A 20,536-nucleotide genomic window follows, 5' to 3' on the forward strand; every position below is an offset into this window, starting at 1 on the left:
AAAATAGGCACACCCCAGCTTCTTGGTATCTGCCCTCGGGAAACTCTTGCACAAGTGCATAAGGAGACAAAAACAATTTATAAAGTCTCCTCCAGCACCATGTGGGAAACAACCAACAGGGCATCACCAGCTAAATATGCTTTGGTCCAGTTAGGCAGCAGCTAAAAGAATACCAGTAGGTCAAGGTAAGGCTAGCTCCCAAGACAGAACATGTTCAATATCACACCATTTAATTAAATACATGCACACACACATGTGCTCAAGTAAATGTACACAATTTTTAAAAATAGGTGCATGCCATTACACTTACATATGTTTATATATGCATTTGGTAGAGGAAAAGATCTGGAGAGAATGAACTGATAACCGAAGTTATCTCTAGGGGAGAAGGGGTTAGAAGGATTGAGGATCTTGGTCAAGGAGGCTTTGGCACTTAGTTGTGTGTCTACACAATGTTTTAACTTTTTTCAGGGAGAATTGGCTCACGTATTCTTTTTCTTGTTAAAAATAGTCAATAATGAGAATTATTTTGGTGTGTATGTGCATGTTTGTACAGTCAACCAAGAAAAGCTCCCACAGTTCTTGGCCATCTTACCTGCAAGAGGCCTGCAAACTTGACCACACCCCAACCAAGTCTGGACACGTCGGGCTCCACCAAACTCATCTGGTAAATGTCAACAGCCAGGAACCGCTGGACCATGCTGCCGTCCTTGGTAATCACTGTGCAGGCAATCAAGTCACTGTTATCTGGAAGGAGAGAGATGGAGAGTGGTGAGATGGGCTTGGACTACCTGATGTGAGCTGGACATCCCCACGTAGACTCTTTTTAAGACAGCGGCTAAGCCCAGGGGTTGAGCCAGCCTTGTAGTCATGCAGGCCTGTTCCAAGTCCCTACTGTGTCACTACTCCTGGGAACACCTCTTAACCTTTCTGGGCCCAGATTCCTCATCTGAAAACTGGGGATGAGGCCTGCCCCCTTCAAAGCACTATTTGCAAGGCTGAACTGCTATAACACATATAAAGCATTAGTACAATGTTTACTGAGTATATTAGGTGCTTAAACCATAGCTAAAAAAATAAACAAACCAAGAACCCCACCACACAGAGAGCAGTTTACAGTTGTGATGGTATTGGCTTGAATTTAGTGAAGACTGGAAAACAACAGTCTCCTGCCTGGATATAGAATCACTAAGCCCCCCAACACCGTGTCTGCCCTAGATGGTGTGCAATTCTTGGGAAGGCACTTGATCCCGCCAAAGAATGCTTTTCCTCTCTGTAAAATGGGAATAATGTCCCCAGCCTTGAGATATTTGGTGCACTAAGTCAAAACAGCCAGGCCAAGGAACTTAGTGTGGGGTCTTGCTTGCAGTGGGTCCTTAGCAAATGCCAGGTCCTTTCTCTTACTTCAAAGTTATGCCAAATTTGATGTCTGATTTAGTACCTGTGCTCGAAGCAACTTGAGAGTAATGCAGGCCCATTAAATCTAGTATCTAAGTGAGTTCCCTCCAGTGGAATCCTCTGCCCAGGCGTTTTAAAAGAAAGAGTCCAGCCAGGAAACAACCCAAATGCCCCCAAACAGGAAAGAGTTTTTTCCCATTAGTTGGGAAAATTACACACCCATTTAAAAATGAGGTTTTAACCAAACTCCTGACAGTGGTTACCTCTGGGAGGGAAGTGAGATGTGGGGGTGGGGGTGCAGGGCAGAACCATGGGAAAACTTTCATTTTTGCTCTGTGTACTACTGTCTTGCTGGAAATTATTTTAAAATGAGAAGTATTCAAGATGCGTTTTTGAGCTATACTTAAAAAACCCAAATTCAAAGATATTGACAAATAATTGCAATAACATTGGAAAACTCATAATTTTAAGTGAAAAAGTAGGGGAAATCTTTATTACTATGATCTTGACATGTTAAAAAAAAAAAAGGTTCCCGTCAAAGAAACACAAGTGCAGGGAAACATACCAAAACATTAACGCAGGTCTCTGAATAGAAGAAATAGTAAGCTGGTCTCAATACTGAAAACACCTTCCGCAATGAGACCCTTTTATTTTAATACAGGAAAACAAACAAACAAACAAACCAAAAAACCCCACACAAAATCAAAACTTTACAAACTACAAAACCTGCCTGCTGCCCTCCCTCCTTCCCTCCTCTTCTCCTCCTTCGCTCCCTTCCTCCTTCCCTCCCTCCCTCTTATTTGAACAGGCAACTCAGACTCCTCCTGCCCCCGAGTCACACCCTCAGTGCCTCTGGGGCCGAGCCCTGGGGAACGGGCACAGTCATCCGCAGGGGCAACCGCCTCCTTGAAGCAGAGCAGTCTTGGGGGCTTCAGAGAGAAAAAAAAGACACACCACCTCCACCACAAAGAAAAAAGAAAAGGAAGGGGAAAAACCCAAAGCGGAACAACTTTCAGAGCTGTAACTGAGACATCAAAGCCCTGTGAGAACATGGTGAAAGATTTCACAAGAAAATCTGCGAGGCCGGACTGCCCCGGGAGTGATGCAGTCGCTCGCCTTTCAGAAGCTGTGGGGGCAGTTAAGGAGAAGTGCAGTGGGCTTCCACCGACGGAGGGGAGCTAGGAAATGCTGGTTTCATGTGACTGTTTGTGGGTCATTTGGGTATCATTTCGGCGAACTCCTCCCCACTTCTGCCCTCAGCTGCACCCCACACCGTGAGGACTTCCTGCCTGGCACCCTGGAGGGCAGGGGCTGCCTGGTCACCCTGGATGGTCTTGGGGTCTTGGACAGAGGGGCACCCAGGAGGGAGTGACTGAATGGAGCCCAATTTTGTCCGCACTCTTTCACCTGCTGCCTTTGTGCACGAGCGCATTTGTTCACTCATTCATTCACTCGCATTCACATTCACTCACCCACTCACTCACTCCTTCACACTCTCTGGAATTTCTGAGAGCCAACTAAGGAGTAGGCATGGAGCCAGCCAGTGGTTCTATGATGGACAAGGCAGACCCAGTCACTGCCCTCAAGAAGCTTATACTCTAGTGAGGCAAAAAGACCAAAAAGCTAAGCCAATACACTGAGAATATCACTGCACGGTATGATCCCTGCTTCAAAGGAGCACTCCAGGGTTGAAGCAGAAGGTTCTGGAGTGGACCAGGGTGTGCTTCAGATGGAAGCAGCAGGAAAGGCTTCCTAAAGAGGCTGTTCAGCCTAGGGCCTTAAGGGGCAGGAGCTGGGAGAGCACGATAGGAATGAGAAACAAGTGCCAAGGCGGGCAAGAGCTCGGCGTGCTGGGCACAGCAGCAGGGCAGGGAGCAAGGACCGACCAGTCGGCCTTGCAGCAGCCATGGCAGGCAGTGTGGATTTTGGTCTGAGTCAAAGGGAGCCAAGCCGAGTGCTGAGGTGCCACTGGAACGTGGAGCACGGGAAGGACTCTGGCAGGCAGTTGCTCTGTTGTGTGGCGGCCTCATGAGCCTCTCTGCCCGACTCGGGAATGGCCTGTGACCGGGAGAGGCCAGTGTGGGTGGCAGGTACACGATGCTTCCTGGTCATCTGTACACTGTGCTTCCCAAATCTCACAGTCTGTCGGAATCTCCTGGGTCCCCCTCCCCCAGCAACTTCTGCCAAGGAGAGGGGGCAGAGTCTGTATTTCATGCGTGATTTTTCTGTAAACCTACAACTTCTCTAAAAAAAAATATTAAAATACAAATCACAGAAAATGATCAGAAGACAGCTTTAGGGGCAGGGAAGGGTTTCTTCCAAAAAAAGAATAAAAACATACAAATAAGTAAATATAAGATAAATTGACTACATCAAAATGAAAACTTAACTCATATTTAGCAAATGACTTTATAAACAGACACACCAGGAAAATATATGCAGAATACCTCTAAGAAGCAAAAGATGAACAAAGTGTAAATGTGAAGGGCCGTCACAGGCATCACTCACAGACGAGAGAAAGGGCAGAGTCAATAAATGCACACAGGGTGCTCGCTCTCGCAAGAAATTGGGAAACAAATGAAAACAAGTGACCCTCTTCTACCCATCAGATTAGCAAAAATAAAAAGGTCTGGTGATAGTGGGTGTTGGCAAAGATATAGAGAAACTGGCATTCTCACACTTGGCGAAGAGGAAAATAAATTGACATAGTTAGTTTAAGAACAAATTAGCATTATTTATTAAAACTGAAAGTTTCGTACCCTATTACACAGCAAGTGGTATGTTCCCAAGAAAAACACTCACACACATGGGCCAAGAGACTCCTACTCAGATGCTGATAACAGCATTTGAGTCTGTAACAACCCAAATGTCCAGCAACAAGGGAAAGCCTAAATGAAATGTGTATGTTCATTCAATGCAAAACCCCATGGCAATGAGTGAAGTGAATTAGGAATTGAACAATGAGTGAAGGAATAAGTTAGATCTCTATATATGTCAACACTGTTAAGTCTTAAGACATAAGTAAAATGCAAGTTGTAGCATGATACATAAACATAACACAATTCATACAACATGAAACCACACAAAATAAACTATATCTTCTATGGGCTCAAGCATATGCACATAGGAAAAACAGTAATTTAAAAAAAAGTCTGGCAGGGTGCACAAGGATGACCTCTTTGGAAGGAAGGAGGTAGGTTTGAGGTGAGGTGGGGATCAAGGTGATTTTAGTTTATATATGATGTTCTGATTTTCTAAAGGAAGATAGATATGTGTGTACTTAAAATAGAGGAAAAAAGCGAATCTCTTTCCACACTCTCACAAAAAGGACTTTGGGCTTTCTGGAGCCCGGTCAGGAAGGCATTAGGCAATCCCTGTGAACTGGGTGACAGCAAAAAGCTGAGAGCTGTCAACAGCACCAGCCGGTGCTCAAGCAGCGACAGTTTCCCGACCAGCTAATGTGTGAGCTGAAGAGCTCTGGCATCTGACACTGAGTGCCAACTCATGGCGAGGGAGTGACAGTGAGATGAATGAGCTCAGGGCCCAGCGGGGACACTCGGGACCCCATTAGCAGAGCTGGCCTTGGGAGCGTATGTGCCACGCAGGCAGTCTCCATTCTGGAGAGGAACCGCGCTCTCCGGCAGGGCAGATGAGATAACAGCGCCTTCCATCACACCCCAGGGTCCCGAAGGCATGACGTTTCTCCCAGAGGAACCTCACCTCAGGAAAGGGTGACATCTCCCTCTTACTCCTAGGCACTGCCTTTTATTGTATTTACTGGGGGGTTGGAGGGGGGTAGTTATTTTAATTTAGTAAAAAATTATAATTTACTGATATCATCCATGGTTTCCATTTTAAAAGGCATGAAGTTGTTTGCAGTGGACAATAAATCTCTCTGAACCCTTCTCCAGAGGCAACTGCTGTAAGGAATCCTTGTCATCTGCCCACCATGCATTTTCACCTGTTCAGGTAGCTGTGCCCTCCCCACCTTTTCTTTCTTTTCTACACAGCAGATCTGGCATTGTGATGTGTTCACTTAACTGTGTGTTGGAGAACGAACCACACCCTGTACCAGAAGACATGTTCCAGTCTTCTTCCACCTTCCTGTGGGTTTGAACCCATTTGTACGGTGTGGCCAGACTGAATGAGGCGGGCCTTATCCATATGGCTGAGGTCCTTATAAAAGGTATAAGAGGGAAATGGACTTGGCCCAGTGGTTAGGGCGTCCGTCTACCACATGGGAGGTCCGTGGTTCAAACCCCAGGCCTCCTTGACCCGTGTGGAGCTGGCCCACGTGCAGTGCTGATGCACGCAAGGAGTGCTGTGCCACACAGGGGTGTCCCCCACGTAGGGAAGCCCCACGTGCAAGGAGTGCGCCCCGTAAGGAGAGCCGCCCAGCGCGAAAGAAAGTGCAGCCTGCCCAGGAATGGTGCCACACACACAGAGAGCTCACACAAGATGACGCAACAAAAAGAGACACAGATTCCCATGCCGCTGACAACTAACAGAAGCAGACAAGACACAGCAAATAGACACAGAGAACAGACAACCAGGGTGGGGAGGGGAGGGGAGAGAAATAAATAAATAAATCGTTAAAATAAATAAATAAATAAAAGGTACAAGAACTGGACACGGCAGTGGAAACGAGTCAGGAAAGCAGAGGGGCACACCCAGGGAAGAGATGGCTGTGTGGCAGAGGGCGCCAGAGAAAGCAGCCCAGCCCCACACTGAGGGAGGACTTCGAGCCTCCCAAACCAGGAGATGAAACATTCCTGTTGCTGAAGGCAGCCTGCTGCATGGTGTTTGTTATAGCAGCCAGGCAGACTGAGATGACATGTAATTCGGGGACAAGTCTGCACACAGAGCCATTCCTCACGCCCTTGTGCAGCTGCTGCTGCCCCACTGTGAACCAAGACTTGCTGATTTAATAGCACCCTGACTGGTGGACATTCAGGTTGTTTCTAAACTTTTGCTATGACAGATGAGGAACATACTTGCACTTGTGAGAGCAACTTAGCAGCAAAGCAGAGCTTGTACTTAATTTTTCTCTGTAAAGCACACACTTTTAAAAAATAAAATAAAATAAATTTATTTAAGGAGACTGCTTCATTACCATGAATGGAAAAATAAGGTAGACATGAAAATAGATAAAAGAAAGAAGACTATTAGAATTGTAGCCTGAAGCCTGCTCTTTTTTCTTGAAAAGAACTAGAGTGCAAGAGGGTCTGAACAAACCAGTACCCACCTGAGACTGCCTTGGTGTAATAGAAAGGACTTGGGGGGGACAGGGGATGGGACTGAAATGAATTTTTGGATGGGTTGTGTTTTTCAAAGACGGCCACAAAACATCTCCCCCACATGTCCTTCTAATGGTGTGGCCCTGACACTCTCATCCAGGGGTGGGGTTGATGTCCTTTCTCCTTGAACCTGGGTGGGCCCCCGTGATTGCCTAGACCCACGGAGTACAGCAGAAGTGATGCCAGATGACTTGCGTCAAGATGAGAAAATGCCTGCGGCCCCAGCCTCCAGGCTGTGAGGAAGCCCACACAGCCCCCCAGAGAGGCCCACGTGGAGGGAAGCCAAGGCCCCAGGCAGCCCTCACCTGCCAGCTGCACTACCTACCCTCTATCCCCACTGAGCCACTTCGGCTGATGCCATGGGGAGTGGAAACAAGCTGCTCCTTCTGAGTCCCGGCCAGATGACAGACTCGAGAGCAAAATCAAAGACGGTAGTGGTTTTGAGCCACTAAGTTTTAAGGTAGTTTGTTATGCAGCAATAGCTAAGTGCAACAGTCATTTATTGTGATTTTGTGCTGGGTCCAGGCACACTTGATGTTCTAAAGTTCTTTCCGCACCACCAAGGACTGGCATGCCACACCTTTCAGGACTGGCCTGGACAAACAGCTTGGGGCTATTTTAGACGCTCAGAAGGTCCTGCAGTGGTAAGCAGGAGGAAGGGAAACCATTTTCTCTTCCTCCTGCAGCCATTTTCAAGCAGAATTTTAAGATGATGGGGGAGTGGAGGAGAAAAGGCAAAAAGCATGCAGGACCCCCCATACCATGAAGTGCAGAATTGGGGCGATTAGTCCTGGTAAAAAGAGCTAAAGGGCTTGGGCTTTGGAGCCAGGGAGGCCTGGGTTTATATTCCAGCTTTGCCATGAATAATGTGTGACCTTGGACAAGTCACCACCCTTCTCTGAGTCTCTGGCTCCCTCACTTATAAAAATAAGAGCTGACCCCTTGCAGGACTGTGCGGGTGATTCAAAGGGATGGGGCTATCCCCGGCAAGCAGCCCTGATGCTAGCCGGGGCCACATTGAGTGGAGGTGACCTGGCTTTCTGGAGTCCTGATTCTCTTTAGCCAGAACTTCTTTTGCCTCAGGTAGAGTCATGCTTTCTGAATGCAGCCTCCGAGGGAGAAAATGAATCACTGTTTTCAGCTGTTCCTCAGAATTCTGAGTTATGCAGGCCACGGGCCTCCCCAGACAGGCCTTCCCTGACCCCCTTACCCGTGGCTGCTGCACCTTCCCAGCTGCTGACCCATCATCCCGGCGTCCCCCCTTTCCCCCAAAACCTGCAGAGTACCTGACATTCTGGAATTATCCCATTTCCTCCTTCCTTGTTGAGGCTCGCCCCCTATCTAGACAGTCAGTTCCAAAAAGACAGGATCCCACCCAACTGGTCTCATTCACTGTTGTTCCCCCAGAAGGGCCTGGGCCGGTGGCAGGCACTCAAGAGGGATTTGTAGTCTGGATGGAGGGATGCGAATGTGCATCGGTGCTCCCTGTTTAAGGCAAAGTGCTGCTCACCAGCCCTCCTTCCCCAGGCCTGGGCTGGAGCCGCCCCGGCAGCCGCTCTGACAGGCTGTAGCTCATCACCAAGCAATAAACGGGGCTGAGTGACTTTTGCCGTATTTAAATGATCCCTTTGCAATAAAATATGGATGCCAATATTTTTTTAATTCTTGGTGTGGGTGGCTCCACATACATTAGAGTGAGGTCTTCATCTTTGCAGCAGGATCTCTAAGCCAGCAGAATTCCAGGGCTTTGAAATCCCACCCTCAGGCTTTAGGGCCATTTCTTAGAACATGGCCACAGCTGGAGTTTAGATTTGCAACTTGGAATGTAAACAGCACCATGAAGTGTTTTAGGCACATGTGGTTAATCCGAGGTCAGAAAGGGGGCTGTGGACAGGGTATGCTGATTCCTGGAAAGGAAGGCTCACTCGGATACCAGGACACCAAGCGCGCGTGAGACTTCATGGCTCTAGGAAACCAGTTTGCGGGGACCTCTGGGCCACGTAGACCCTACATTGGGTTTTGATCCCAGGGCCTGTATCCTGATTAGTTAGCAACAGGGAACCTGCAGGCAGGGCAGCTGAAGTAACCGGGCAAGCTGACTTCCACTGGGTCCACACCCCTTCCTAGGAGGATGCGGCACCCTCCAGCACCAAAGCCACATGCTTGAAGCTGGCCAGGACTGAGTGTGGGGATAGGGCACCCAGCCCCTCAGCAGCCTGATCGCAGCCATTGCTGCTGATGCTAGACCAACCTTTCCCCAAGGCTTCTGTAAGCCAGGCCCAAGCGCCCGTGAGATCTGAGGCATGGGTTTGTGGATACCAGGGGACACATACTGGGCAGGTCAAGCACCTTCTCCAAGGCTGAGCTATGAAGCCAGAGTGGGACCATGGGACCTCCACACTGCCCTGGAGTTCCAAGCCTCTGGATGGGGCTGGGGACGCCCTAGTCAGGCATCAGGGACACAGCAGTTAGCAACCCGGGCCCAGCCTCTATCCTCCTGGAAGCTTCAGGCTGGGGACAGAGGGTAGCCCTCTGGAGCTGTCAGACACTCAGGAAATTAGCCCGTCTGGGATGGGAGAAGGTACTAGGTGGCACTGAACGAAGCTGTGTCAGTGACTCCAGGGAATGCCTGGAGTGCAGTGCTCTCCAGTGACAGGGGGAGGCGAACCCACTATAGTGTCCAGCTGGGAAGCAGCTGATGAATCATGGGCTCCAGTCAGCTGAGAGAGGGAGGCACAGAGAAAGAGGAGGAAAGGGGAGAGAGAGAGAGGAGGGAGGGGCAAGCAGATAAAGGCAAGGATGCAGAAGCCCAGTTGAAAAGTGCCTTCCATCTTCTCAGTGTCACGACTGTTATCAAAATCTGCTACAGGGAAGTGGACTTGGCCCAGTGGTTAGGGCGTCCATCTGCCGCATGGGCGTCCTTGACCCGTGTGGAGCTGGCCCATGCGCAGTGCTGATGCATGCAAGGAGTGCCCTGCCACATAGGGGTGTCCCCGTGTAGGGGAGCCCCCTGTGCAATGAGTGTGCCCCATAAGGAGAGCCGCCCAGCGCCAAAGAAAGTGCAGCCTGCCCAGGAATGGCACTGCACACACGGAGAGCTGACACAACCAGATGACGCAACAAAAAGAAACACAGATTCCTGTGCCGCTGACAACAACAGAAGTGGACAACGAAGATACACCAAACAGAGAACAGACAACCGGGAGGGGGCGGGGGAGAGGAGAGAAATAAATAAATAAATCGTTAAAAAAAAAAAAAATCTGCTACAAAAATGGAAATATCTTCTGTGGATAAAGAAGTTCCACCACATTTTTTTGGGAATTACCTTGAGTGCTTTGAAAGGGAAGCCTTAAACTGATTCAAATGCAACCCAGCAGGCTGGGCCAGAGGAATCCGGCTCTGTTAGGTTCTACAGACCCACCCAAAGGAGGGTGAAGGGTCTTCTACAAACAATGCCCAGGCCTCCCTGAGCCTGGATTAACTCCGGGGAGAGACTCCTGGCAAGGCCCAGATGCTCTGATGCAGAAGGAGACCGACTGCTCTCACTTAGGGTGTAAACTAGCACATGCAATCAGGTTGGCGCTTTCTCCTGACAGTCAAATCAATCCTTTGAAGAAAATTAAGTAGCCATTTTTCCATCAACCTGACAACAGTTTATGGGTTATTTGCTGCAAGGAGCAATCAATTACTTTGTCTTCTTTGAAGATCCCTAAAGCATTCCTTCCCAGCACAGCCGGAGGGCAGCAGGAAAGTAGGGTATTTCCTGGCTCGAGGGTGGGCTTGGCACATCTCCACTGCCAGGCACAGACCTCACCCCCCATCAGTGATAAAGGGGAAAAACATACTAGCATTCTTCCTCAGATTCGCAGAGGACTGCAGCAATTAGGTATGCAGATATTAGGACATTTGCTGAAATCCAGTCACCCACGGAAATTCTGACCTAGTGCTCAGTTCTAAGATTTCAACTGCTGTCCCCTGGGCTTTGGCCACCGCTTGCTTCTAAAGGGACATCCTGGCCTTCAGTCTCCTCCTCTACACCCTCCACCCACCACCCAGAGCTCCTAGAGGCAGCCTCCTGAGGCACTGCTGGGAGGACTCTGGCGCCTTCGTAATACTGCCAGCTCTGCTTCCCTACAGGTCACGAGCTGGGCCGCAGGACTGGCTGTCTGGGTTGCATCCAGCTCTCCCACTTTCTAGTGATGGCCACCCTGTGGGCACATGCCTTTGCTGCAGCTGTCTCACCTGCTGACCAGGGGTAGTAAAATGACTCCACAACTAAGCTCATTGTTTGTATGCTGGAGTACTTGGAGGGAGGGGCCTGATGTCTGCAAGTTACTCTACAATGCTTGAAGGCTTGGTGGATGGGTAGAAGAGGAGATATGTGATAAAACAGGCAGAGGACAAAGTTAATGGCAGGATGGAGGTGGTAGGCATCATGGCGTGCACTGTACAATTCTTTTAACTTGGTTGTATGTTGAAAAATTTCAAAATACAGGGTTGGGGGTAAAAGTGACTTCCTGAGGTTGTGGTGAGGTCCATGCAATTATACAACAGCATGTCTGACATAAGGGGTCGGTCACTAAACAGTAACTGCAATATGATCCTTATTAACTTTCTGATTCTATTTATTTATATTTAAATGTCACATTAAAAATATATGAGGTCCCCATATACCCCCCATCCCCCTCACCCCACTCCTCCCACATCAACAACCTCTTTCATCATCATGGGACATTCACTGCATTTGGTGAATACATTTTGGAGCCCTGCTGCACCACATGGATAGTGGTTGACATTGTAGTTTTTATTACCCTTTTGTGTGACTGCTATGGGACTGCCCTGGCTAGAAAATTCGAGTTGGGTCCTGAGTCTGAACGGCAGGAACCTGAACAAGAGCTGTTCTGTGAGGGGTGTGTGTAGTACTCCCTGGCCTCTCTGGACCTCCAGAGTCTTACTGCTTCCCAGTGGACTCCCAGGGCCTGCAAGGACACTAGCTCACTTTGTCCCTAGGGGTGGGTGGGTCACCAACTGTTCACTCAGCACACACTTGAGCAATGACCAGGCGATGGGCTAGCTGTCTTACTGACTGCTCAGTGGCCTAGGCCCAAGGTTTGGGGTAGGGGCTGCAGGCACCTTGCCCCAGGGGCCCATGGCTGGGGGCAGCGCTGGATGTGGGTTCAAGTCTACCTGCTTCCAGAGGTGGGGTTTTCCACGGCATCAGCCTACTTTCTTTCTCTGAGCTTGAAATGCACGTGCCAAGTCTATTAAAATCATGTACCTGGTTTCCACAAAGCAGCCAAGAAAACTGGCCTCATTTCTCCATTTTTACTCCTCGGAAAATTTCAAGAAACCTTCTTCTTGGAGAGCAAGGAGTGGGAATTTTACCCTTCTTGTCCTCACATGTCCAGAGCAGGCAAGGGGCAGTTCCCTCTGACTGCTCAAGTCTATATATGGATGGGCAGTGTGCAAAAGCTTCATTCCTGTTCTTTCTTAGCTCTAAATAAAGCTCACAGACAGCTCAGAGAAAATGTAATTACCAGAAACAGAATCCGAATGAGCAGCAATTCCAAGTAGAGTGTGGCATATCCCCTTATCAAGGGACAGAGCTGCCACCAGAGGCATCACAATCTGATCTGTATGATGCATCGGTGACCACACTTATCTCTAAGCCCGCTGAACGCCACATTTGCATAGCACATTGCATAATTTCCTCTCTGAAAATGGCCCTGTTTAGCATGAGCAAATAGTTACCTAACGCTGTGAGGCAGCTGAAGGGAATACTTGAGATTTCCAAGAAAAGATTTGAATACCTAAGCCCTTCACCATGCCAAGACAAGCACACAGAGAACTGACCTTCGGCACAGCTCCCTCCTTGCCACTCAGCAGCCCAGCAGCCACTGGGGGCCCACGCACCCCCCACGGCGATGCCCTGCTCTGGGGTCCTCTATGGGGTGTGTCTGGCCCACCTGGGCTTGCACAGAGCCTTTGCCTTTTCACTCCTTCTTGCATCTTCCACCCAGTATGTGCCCGGGGGCTACCATGCGCCGGGCACTGGGCCACAGGGATGAAGGAGGCAGAGCTACTCCTGCTCTGGGTGACTTTCATGAGCCTCAGTTTCCTCATCTGAAAAGCAGAGATCCCAGTGACTTCCCAGGGACACTGTCAGGAGCAGATGAGGTAAGGAACAGAAGGAGCTGCACCCAGAGCTGAGACTTCTCTGCATGTGTGCCGTGGTGTGCACACATTTCCTTTCTCCCTCTGGATAGAAGGCTCTAGTCTTGAGGATAGGGCCAAATCTTCTATTTCCTTTGGGTTTCCTCTTTAAGGGACTTCATGCCAGAAAAGCACCTGTGGGTATTCTAGAAAGCAGACCTGACCCAGGGAATTCTCCCTCCACAATCCTGCCCTACTCCCCGCGAGCCCTCCTGGCAGGGAATGTAGTCCAGAGGGCGTGTTTGTGCACAGCGTTTAACCCAACCAAGAATGCATGGTGGGGGTCCCACATGCATTGTGGGGATCCTTGCACCCACAGGTGCTGGAACTCCTTCGGGGAGCTCTTCCCATCAGGTGTCTCTCAGCTTGGCATTCAAGGTTCTTCTTGCCCTGAGAATGGTCCTTCTTGCTAATATCCAACTTAGACCCTCCTCTTGAGAGAGGCAGTGAGTGGAAGAGAATTGCTTTGTCAGCAGAACCATGTGTAACCACTTTTCCCTTTACTCTGATGGTTTTTCATTCATTTTGGGGGGCATTTTCCTCTAGGATGAACGCTGTGCTTGGCACAGGGAGCCAGAAATGGGTAAGACCAAGGCTTGCCCTTCAGGAGCTCCTGTCCAATAGGGCGGCCAAACAAATGGCCAGTTACATTACAGTGTGACAAGCGGCGGGGCAGACGAGGGGGCGGTATGAGGCTGAAAGAGGGGCACTGACCCAGTTCAGGCGGTCAGGATGGGCTTCCTGCAGAGGTTCCATTTCAATGACTCCTGAAAGAAGTCCAGAAATTGGCCAAGCAAAGGAGGAGGAACGTGCTTCAGGCCAAATCAAGCTGGTCCCCTCTCTGGAGGGCTCTCTGGAGCCTCTCTCACAGGCTCTTCCACACGACCCTTCCTTTTCACCCAGCCTCCCGTTTCCACACACCCTGTGGGGTTTGGGGCTCTTTGCCTCACAAAGAGTGGCTGGAGAGGCATCCACGTGCGCTCGCTTCTCCTCACGTGGGGCCACGCTTTGCTGGGTCTCAGCCCAGGGCAGCACAGCCTCAGCTTGGCCACTACCCAGAGAGGGTCCCTGGTCTGTTGCCTGCCCCCTGGTCCTGTGGTACCTCATCTGGAAAACTGGGGTGGTGATAACAGGACCGTCCCTGCCTAGGGTGGCCATGGGGTTCAGATGAAACCTGCAAAGTGCTGGGACAGTGCCTGGCCTTTAGAAATAACAGAAGCTCCTGAATTTGACTCAGAGAGCATGAGCAGAGTTCCGTGAGAACAGGCAGTGGAGAGTGGGAAGGGCCTGGGTTTGCAGCAGGGCCCTGACTGAGCTATGTGGCCAAAGTCAAGGCAACTGACCTCATAGGGTAGGCCTCAGTTTCCTCGTCTCTCAAATGAAAAGGTTTGGACTAAACCACACACCTCTTTCCTGATGGGAAAGAACATCTAAATTTCATACCAGGGGACACATTTATGGCCGTTTGGCAGAAATTAGTTCACAGAGTGAATGCTTACCGGCATAGCAGTCTCATTTTTAATTAGCTTGTGGGAATTCGGTATGCTTCAAACATTAACAGTAAAATATGGGAGACCTCTGGTGGAGAGAAAGCCATACCTTTGACTTAAACAAAAGCTGTACATTTCAAAAACAAAATCTCTTGCTTTATGCTTTTAATCCTCAGTGTTCAAACTGATTATCAGTAAACTTTTGGCACTAGAACAACACTTTCAAAGCAGATGATTTATGGTGATATGGTTAATATGAAACTAAATCTTATCAGAAGAGCTCTGTACAATCCCACATACCCAATAAGATGGCCTTATCTAAATTAATAAACTATGTTTCAGACAAAAAAAAATTGAGACTCTCAACTATTTTTCCCGAGTTTTCCTTTTAAAAATGAACTTGTACTTAACTACTCTGTTAAGTTAGTGAAGAACAAAATAAGAAAAAGAATACCACTCAATCACTCACTCATTTTAGTCATTCAGGAAACCTTTACTGAGTATCTTCTAGAACACTGGTTCCAGGAGGGCAAGGATTGTTGATGTTGCTCACTGCTCATGGCTTGGCACATTGTAGGTACTTATCAAATCAAAATTTGCTGAGAGAAGGAACGCCTACTTTGGGTAAGGCGTGGGTGAAACAGAGATGAGAGGATGAGTCCTTCATAGACCAACGCGGGTAGAAGAGACTGAAAAGGACACAGCAAAGAGTGATGAGTATGAGAGTCAAGGACACCCAGGGGGCTGAGGCTCCTGGACCATGTTACAGGGACGGGCTGGTCCCCACACGAGTCTGATGGAAGTCCAGAAGTCAGCAGAGGGAAGGGCACATGTCACGGGCCAGAGGCATGTGAGAACATGGTGAGTTTGGGAAGCTTCCACCCTTGATGGGCCTGGAGCCCAGGAATAAGGCAGCAAGTGCTGGTGGAGGTGAGGCTGCAAGGCAGGGGCCTGTCAGTAAGGGCGGTTTATTAAAGCCATGCCCAGGAGTGGAGACAGAAGCCTAGGAACGGGGGTGGGGAGAGGGAAGAGTTGTCATGGCAAAGGAAGGTTTTTACGTATGGTTATTTACCAACACTTAAATCAGGCTTTTAACTGGAAGTTTATAATTAAGACCCAGACTGTAACCTATAATATACACAGAAGAAGGATTTACTAAAGATATGGAGAAAATTAACACAATTTCCTATTTACTCCTTTAGTTGTTAATTCAACAAATATTTACTGTGTGTCTACTCTGTGTCATGTACAGTTCCAGATCCTAGGGATGCTGGGGTGAAAAAGAAGGGCCCCGCCCTCCGGCAGCTCACAGTCTGCTGGGTACAGGGAGTCATGAACAAGTGACTTAAATCTATGACAAATGGTGACAAGTGTTAACACAATGGGAAGACAGTACTTAATTAACCTGCTTATCTAAAGTCACTATTTCCCAAAATTTCATATAAAAATGCGTACCTATGCTAATATCAAGTAAGAGATGACCATTCTTGGGTATTTAATAAGCACCTGGCATTGTGCTCAGTGCTGCACATGAATTAACTCATTTCACCCTCAAAACAGTCCAGGGAAGGAGGTACTATTATCTGTACTTTCCAGGTGAGAGAAATGAGATTCTGCCCGGTGCTCAGAGATGAGCCTGGGATCACGCTGCTAGTACTACGATTTCTTCAGGAAGGTTAATTTCCAGGACTCCAGGTAGGAAATACCCACAAAGTCAGGCTCAAGCTCCTCCCCAGGCTTGAAATCAAACCTCATCCTGTACAGAGCTTCTGCGGGTCCAGCCCAGGAAACGCCCGCCCCCCCCCCCCACCCCCCGCTGAGAGCAGCTGCTCTAACTGCCAGCATCTGGGCCACTTCACTTCGGTCAGGCTGCGTGAACATCACTGACTGCTGCATCTCCTGCCAAATTCTGGTAGAGAAAACCCTCCAAGAGGGTGAGAAAGGGGGAGGCTGAAGAGAGACAGGAGGTTTTGGCAGGACGGTGAGAGGGAGCAACATGTGGCAAGAAGGCATGGCCTCTGACCCTTCTTGAGCTCCACGCACAGAGGTTTTGTTCAGAGGCAGGATGCCACTGGCTCAAATTTGTTAGTCAAAAAGAAGGAAAGGAAAAGAAAAGGTGGGATGCTGCTTTCTTTACCTGAGAGCTAGTCAGGTTCTCTACTCGTAAACCAGTCTCAACTAAGGCAGAGGCCAGATGCTGGGCCCCAGCAGCTTCCTCCAGGTGCACAGCGCTGCGCTGGCAGGATAGGAGCCTCCAGTGCCACTGCCCCTGCTTCCTGCTCTGGGCTGGGCACTTACACACAGCGGGTGCCGGGCCTCTGCTTTCCCATCCATGATGAGGGCAGTAACAGCACTACCTCACAGGCTGGGAGGCATGAACAAGGAGACACATTTCAGGCAGTCACTGCTTGGTAAACACTGCGGTGACTGTCACCATCCTGTTTCAATGAGTCTTTACCTATGCCTGCAAGGTAGCTCTTATACATTCATTCAACAGATGAGGCTCAGCAGTATTCAAAACTTGCCCTCACATGTTAGCTGAGACTCCCTAACCCATGTGTTTCCTGTTTCTTGAACTCAGAAAGAAAAATTTTAAGTTTTATTTCACTTTCATTCATTTAAATTTAAATAGCCAGACAGCTCCCATGTTAAAGAGTGCAGGGCTAGAGGAAACTGGAAGGAAGCAGAGGCCCAGATACTGGATGGCACGATGGGAAACAGCTTGCTTCATTCCTGGCTGGGAGCCCTAGAGGAAGATGGGCCATCTCGGACACCTTGGTGACTTGGGGGCACCATGATCCACTGCTTGGAGCTCTCTGACCTGGAACAGAGATCTCTGGCCATATGCAACCTTGCCTGTCAGCTCACTTGGTTTGGAAGCCAGATATGGCACGCCTTAGTTGATGTGTGCCCCGCAGATCCCACACAGGGATGCACTCCCGTGCTGCTCCCAGGGTCAGGCAGAACAAGTGGCACACTCAGGAAGCCCGGGGAAGGTGCGGGGTTAGGAACAGAGCCACTCCACACTACCCACCTGTCTCAGTCTGGCTGGGGATTCCTGGTGGGCTGACTGCCTGGGGCCAGGGCAGGCGATCTGGAGGACAGGCAGGTCTGGCTTGCTCACCACACGTGCTCTTGGCATCTGTGTGGGGCTGGACAGTGAATGAGCTGGACAGTTCCTCCCACATCCCTTGCACTTGAATGGGAACGTCCAGACAACTGAAAAGGTTGAAGCGCAGACCCCGGGATTTCACAAAGTGGGGGCCAAAGGTCACCAGAGGAGCCTGGGCACTGGTATTAAGGGCAGATTTCAGGACTCCAGGCACTGAGCTGACTCTCAGGGGTGGGGCCCAGGAGAGTCTCGACACGGTGAAGAGCTTCTGTTAGTTCCCAAACATGACCACCAATGGTTACAGCGGGCCCAGGCCTCAGGGGCTCTTGGCGTCACCAAGGGGACTCAGCAGTGATACCACCTGGGCCAGGACATAGTGAAACCTGGTGGCAATTTAGATCAAGAGGCTGATGGGCCACACAGTCTGCCCTTCCTGTGTCCCCAGCATGCCCAGGCACACATGATCCTTCCATAGAGAAGGCTCAGCAGAGTCTGAATCTTGTCTCTCTCTCTTTTCCCCAAAACCGGGCCAGTATTATTTTTTGAAGGGGCCACTGAGAACACAACCTGTTGGCCACTGAACTAGGCACTTGATGAAGACACCTCAGCTAATCCTTACTGAGGTGGCTCCCAAACTTTGTTGCACATGGAATCACCCGGGGATCTTTTGAAAACTCCTAATGCTGGCTCCCTCTTCCAGATAGTCTGTGGGCGTGACCTGGGCTTAAGGAGTTTTAAAAGCTCTCCAGGTGAATCTACTCTGCAGCCCACCTGCCAAGGCAGGCTTCAGTGCCCCCATTTTACAACTGAGGAACCAGACTTGCCCAAGGTCCCACCAAGAAGACCTCAGCCAAGAAGACCTCAGCTCTGATGATGGGGTTTATGCCCCTGCTATTACATTAGAAGGAACCTGCGGTCCATAGTAAATTCAAAACCAAACCAAGTCTAGCCCCAAATCCATGTCCTCATCTTACTCTGAAACTATGGGACAAGATGTTTCATGCATAGAAGAGATGCCCAGTAGGGCCAAGAAGCTGGTGAGGTTTTGGTGTCCAGGTAGGGCTCACTGACAGACTGTCAGTAAATACCCGAGGCCGTACTGCAACCCCCAGGCTGATGGATGGCTTACACGTCCCTGGGAGTTAATTAGAACAGCCTGAACTCAGTCCTGTATGTCAGCACTCCCTGCCATTAATGATTCAGGTAAAGAAGACATAAAATAATCGGGCAGAGAATGAAATTAATTGAGCTGAGCCTTTAAAAAATATTTCTGATACATCAAATTCTAATTAAAGATTAACACGCAGTGGAAGTATTAAAAGGCACTTACAGAGGCCCCTAGAACAAAGGCAGAGCATGAAATCTGTCAAGGGTGAAGGAAGTGATTAAATCTTTCAGATAAGGGAATTCATAAGTGATGGGAGGCATTTACTTAGTGCTGTGAATTTAAATCAGGAAAACAGTCCTTGGTTGCTCATCCAGTTGCTCACACTGACTGGCACAGCGTTCCTGGAGGGCAACTTGGCAAGAGGCAGAGGAAGCCTTCAGTTGGGCTCGCCAGAATTCCTAGAATTCTAGAATTCTATGCTACAGCCCTCGTCATGGATGATGGGTGTAGAGATACAGATACAAGTTACAGAGGGGAAAACGCACGGGTAAGTTACATCACAGCAGAGCCTTATCATGCAACATTTTATATATAATCATTTAAAAATGCTATTAAAATAGTGATTCCTAAACTTTTATCACTTATTTATCGTTCCACGGATTCTTCCCATAGCTGGGTACCACCTGCACCATTTACTTAATAGTTTCTTTAAATTACGCCCCTCCTTTAAAACGTGTATTTGTTTTATTTTTATTTATTTTTTAAAGATTTTATTTATTTCTCTCTCTTCCCCGCCCCGTTGTGTGCTCTCTGTGTCCATTCACTGTGTGTTCTTCTGCATCTGCATCTGGTGGCACTGGGAAACTGTGTCTCTTTTTGTTGCATCATCTTGCTGTGTCAGCTCTCTGTGTGTGTGGCGCCATTCCTGGGTGGGCTGCGCTCTTTTCAGTGGGGCGGCTCTCCTTGCAGGGCACACTCCTTGCCCGTGGGGAACCCCTACAAGGGGGGCCCTGCATGGCACGGCACTCCTGGTGTAGAGCAGCACCGTGCATGCGCCAGCTCACCACATGGGTCAGGAGGCCTTAGGGATCGAACCCTGGACCCTCCACATGGTAAGGGGACACTCTATCAGTTAAGCCATGTCTGCTTCCAGACTTGTGTTTGTTTAAAAAGGAAGTTTTCTACCATTTACCTAAATGCAAAATTAGTATCATCTGTCAAGAGAAATAAGTTATAATGATTTACATAGAAAAAATGCTCGTGTGTGCTGCTAAAAATCTCAGGTACCAACTCTTGAAAAGTGCTGCTGAGAAGAAGGGCGGGTGACATGGACAGGTGTGCCTGAAAGGCCTGATGTGACAAATGGAGGTTACCAAGTGGCAGGCACAGGGGCCCTCATTTTGTAAAACAGGCTCACGTGGTTATCTCTATACTCTGACAAGTGATTTTTAAAAAATGCTTGTCTCTATTTTCTACAATGAACTGATACGACTTTTTAAATCCAAAATAAAAAATAATAAAGATTTCAGTGATCCTCTGTTTTTCCTATGAGAATGTTTCTTTGGAGAAAGGTCTGGAAGAAAGGTCTGGTTATCCCTGGGGAAGTGGGAAGGAAGGGCAGAAATTATCCAGTTTTGTTTTCTTACAAGGAGAACATACCCACAGTATTTCTGTGATGAAGAGTTCATGGACCTGCTCGGTGCCACTCTCACGCCACTGCCACACTCCTGGCTGCTCTCTTGGCCAGCCTTTCGGCTGGCCCCTCCAAGGGCAGAGCTGGCGGGTGGAGGGAAGAGCAGGACTGCTCAGGGTGCGGCTGGGAGCAGAGAGCTTGAAGCAGCTGGGCGGGGAAGGGAACCTGCCCAGCCTGAGGCCCTACCTGGGCTGCTGCTTCTTCGCTCCCCGCTTTCCTTCCTTT

At 49.1% G+C, this 20,536-nt stretch overlaps 1 protein-coding gene across 8 annotated transcripts in view; it reads right to left on the reverse strand.

The window, feature by feature from the left end:
- Positions 1–20,536, reverse strand: part of CLEC16A (C-type lectin domain containing 16A) — a 224,021-nt gene that overhangs the window by 55,290 nt on the left and 148,195 nt on the right. For all 8 annotated transcript variants that reach the window (XM_071211365.1, XM_058286468.2, XM_058286469.2 and 5 more), the window contains exon 19: positions 596–747. In XM_071211365.1, the coding sequence (XP_071067466.1) occupies positions 596–747 (152 nt within the window). The remainder of the gene's footprint in view (positions 1–595; positions 748–20,536) is intronic.

Source organism: Dasypus novemcinctus, chromosome 23 (assembly GCF_030445035.2).
Source record: "Dasypus novemcinctus isolate mDasNov1 chromosome 23, mDasNov1.1.hap2, whole genome shotgun sequence".
Lineage (NCBI taxonomy): Eukaryota > Metazoa > Chordata > Mammalia > Cingulata > Dasypodidae > Dasypus > Dasypus novemcinctus.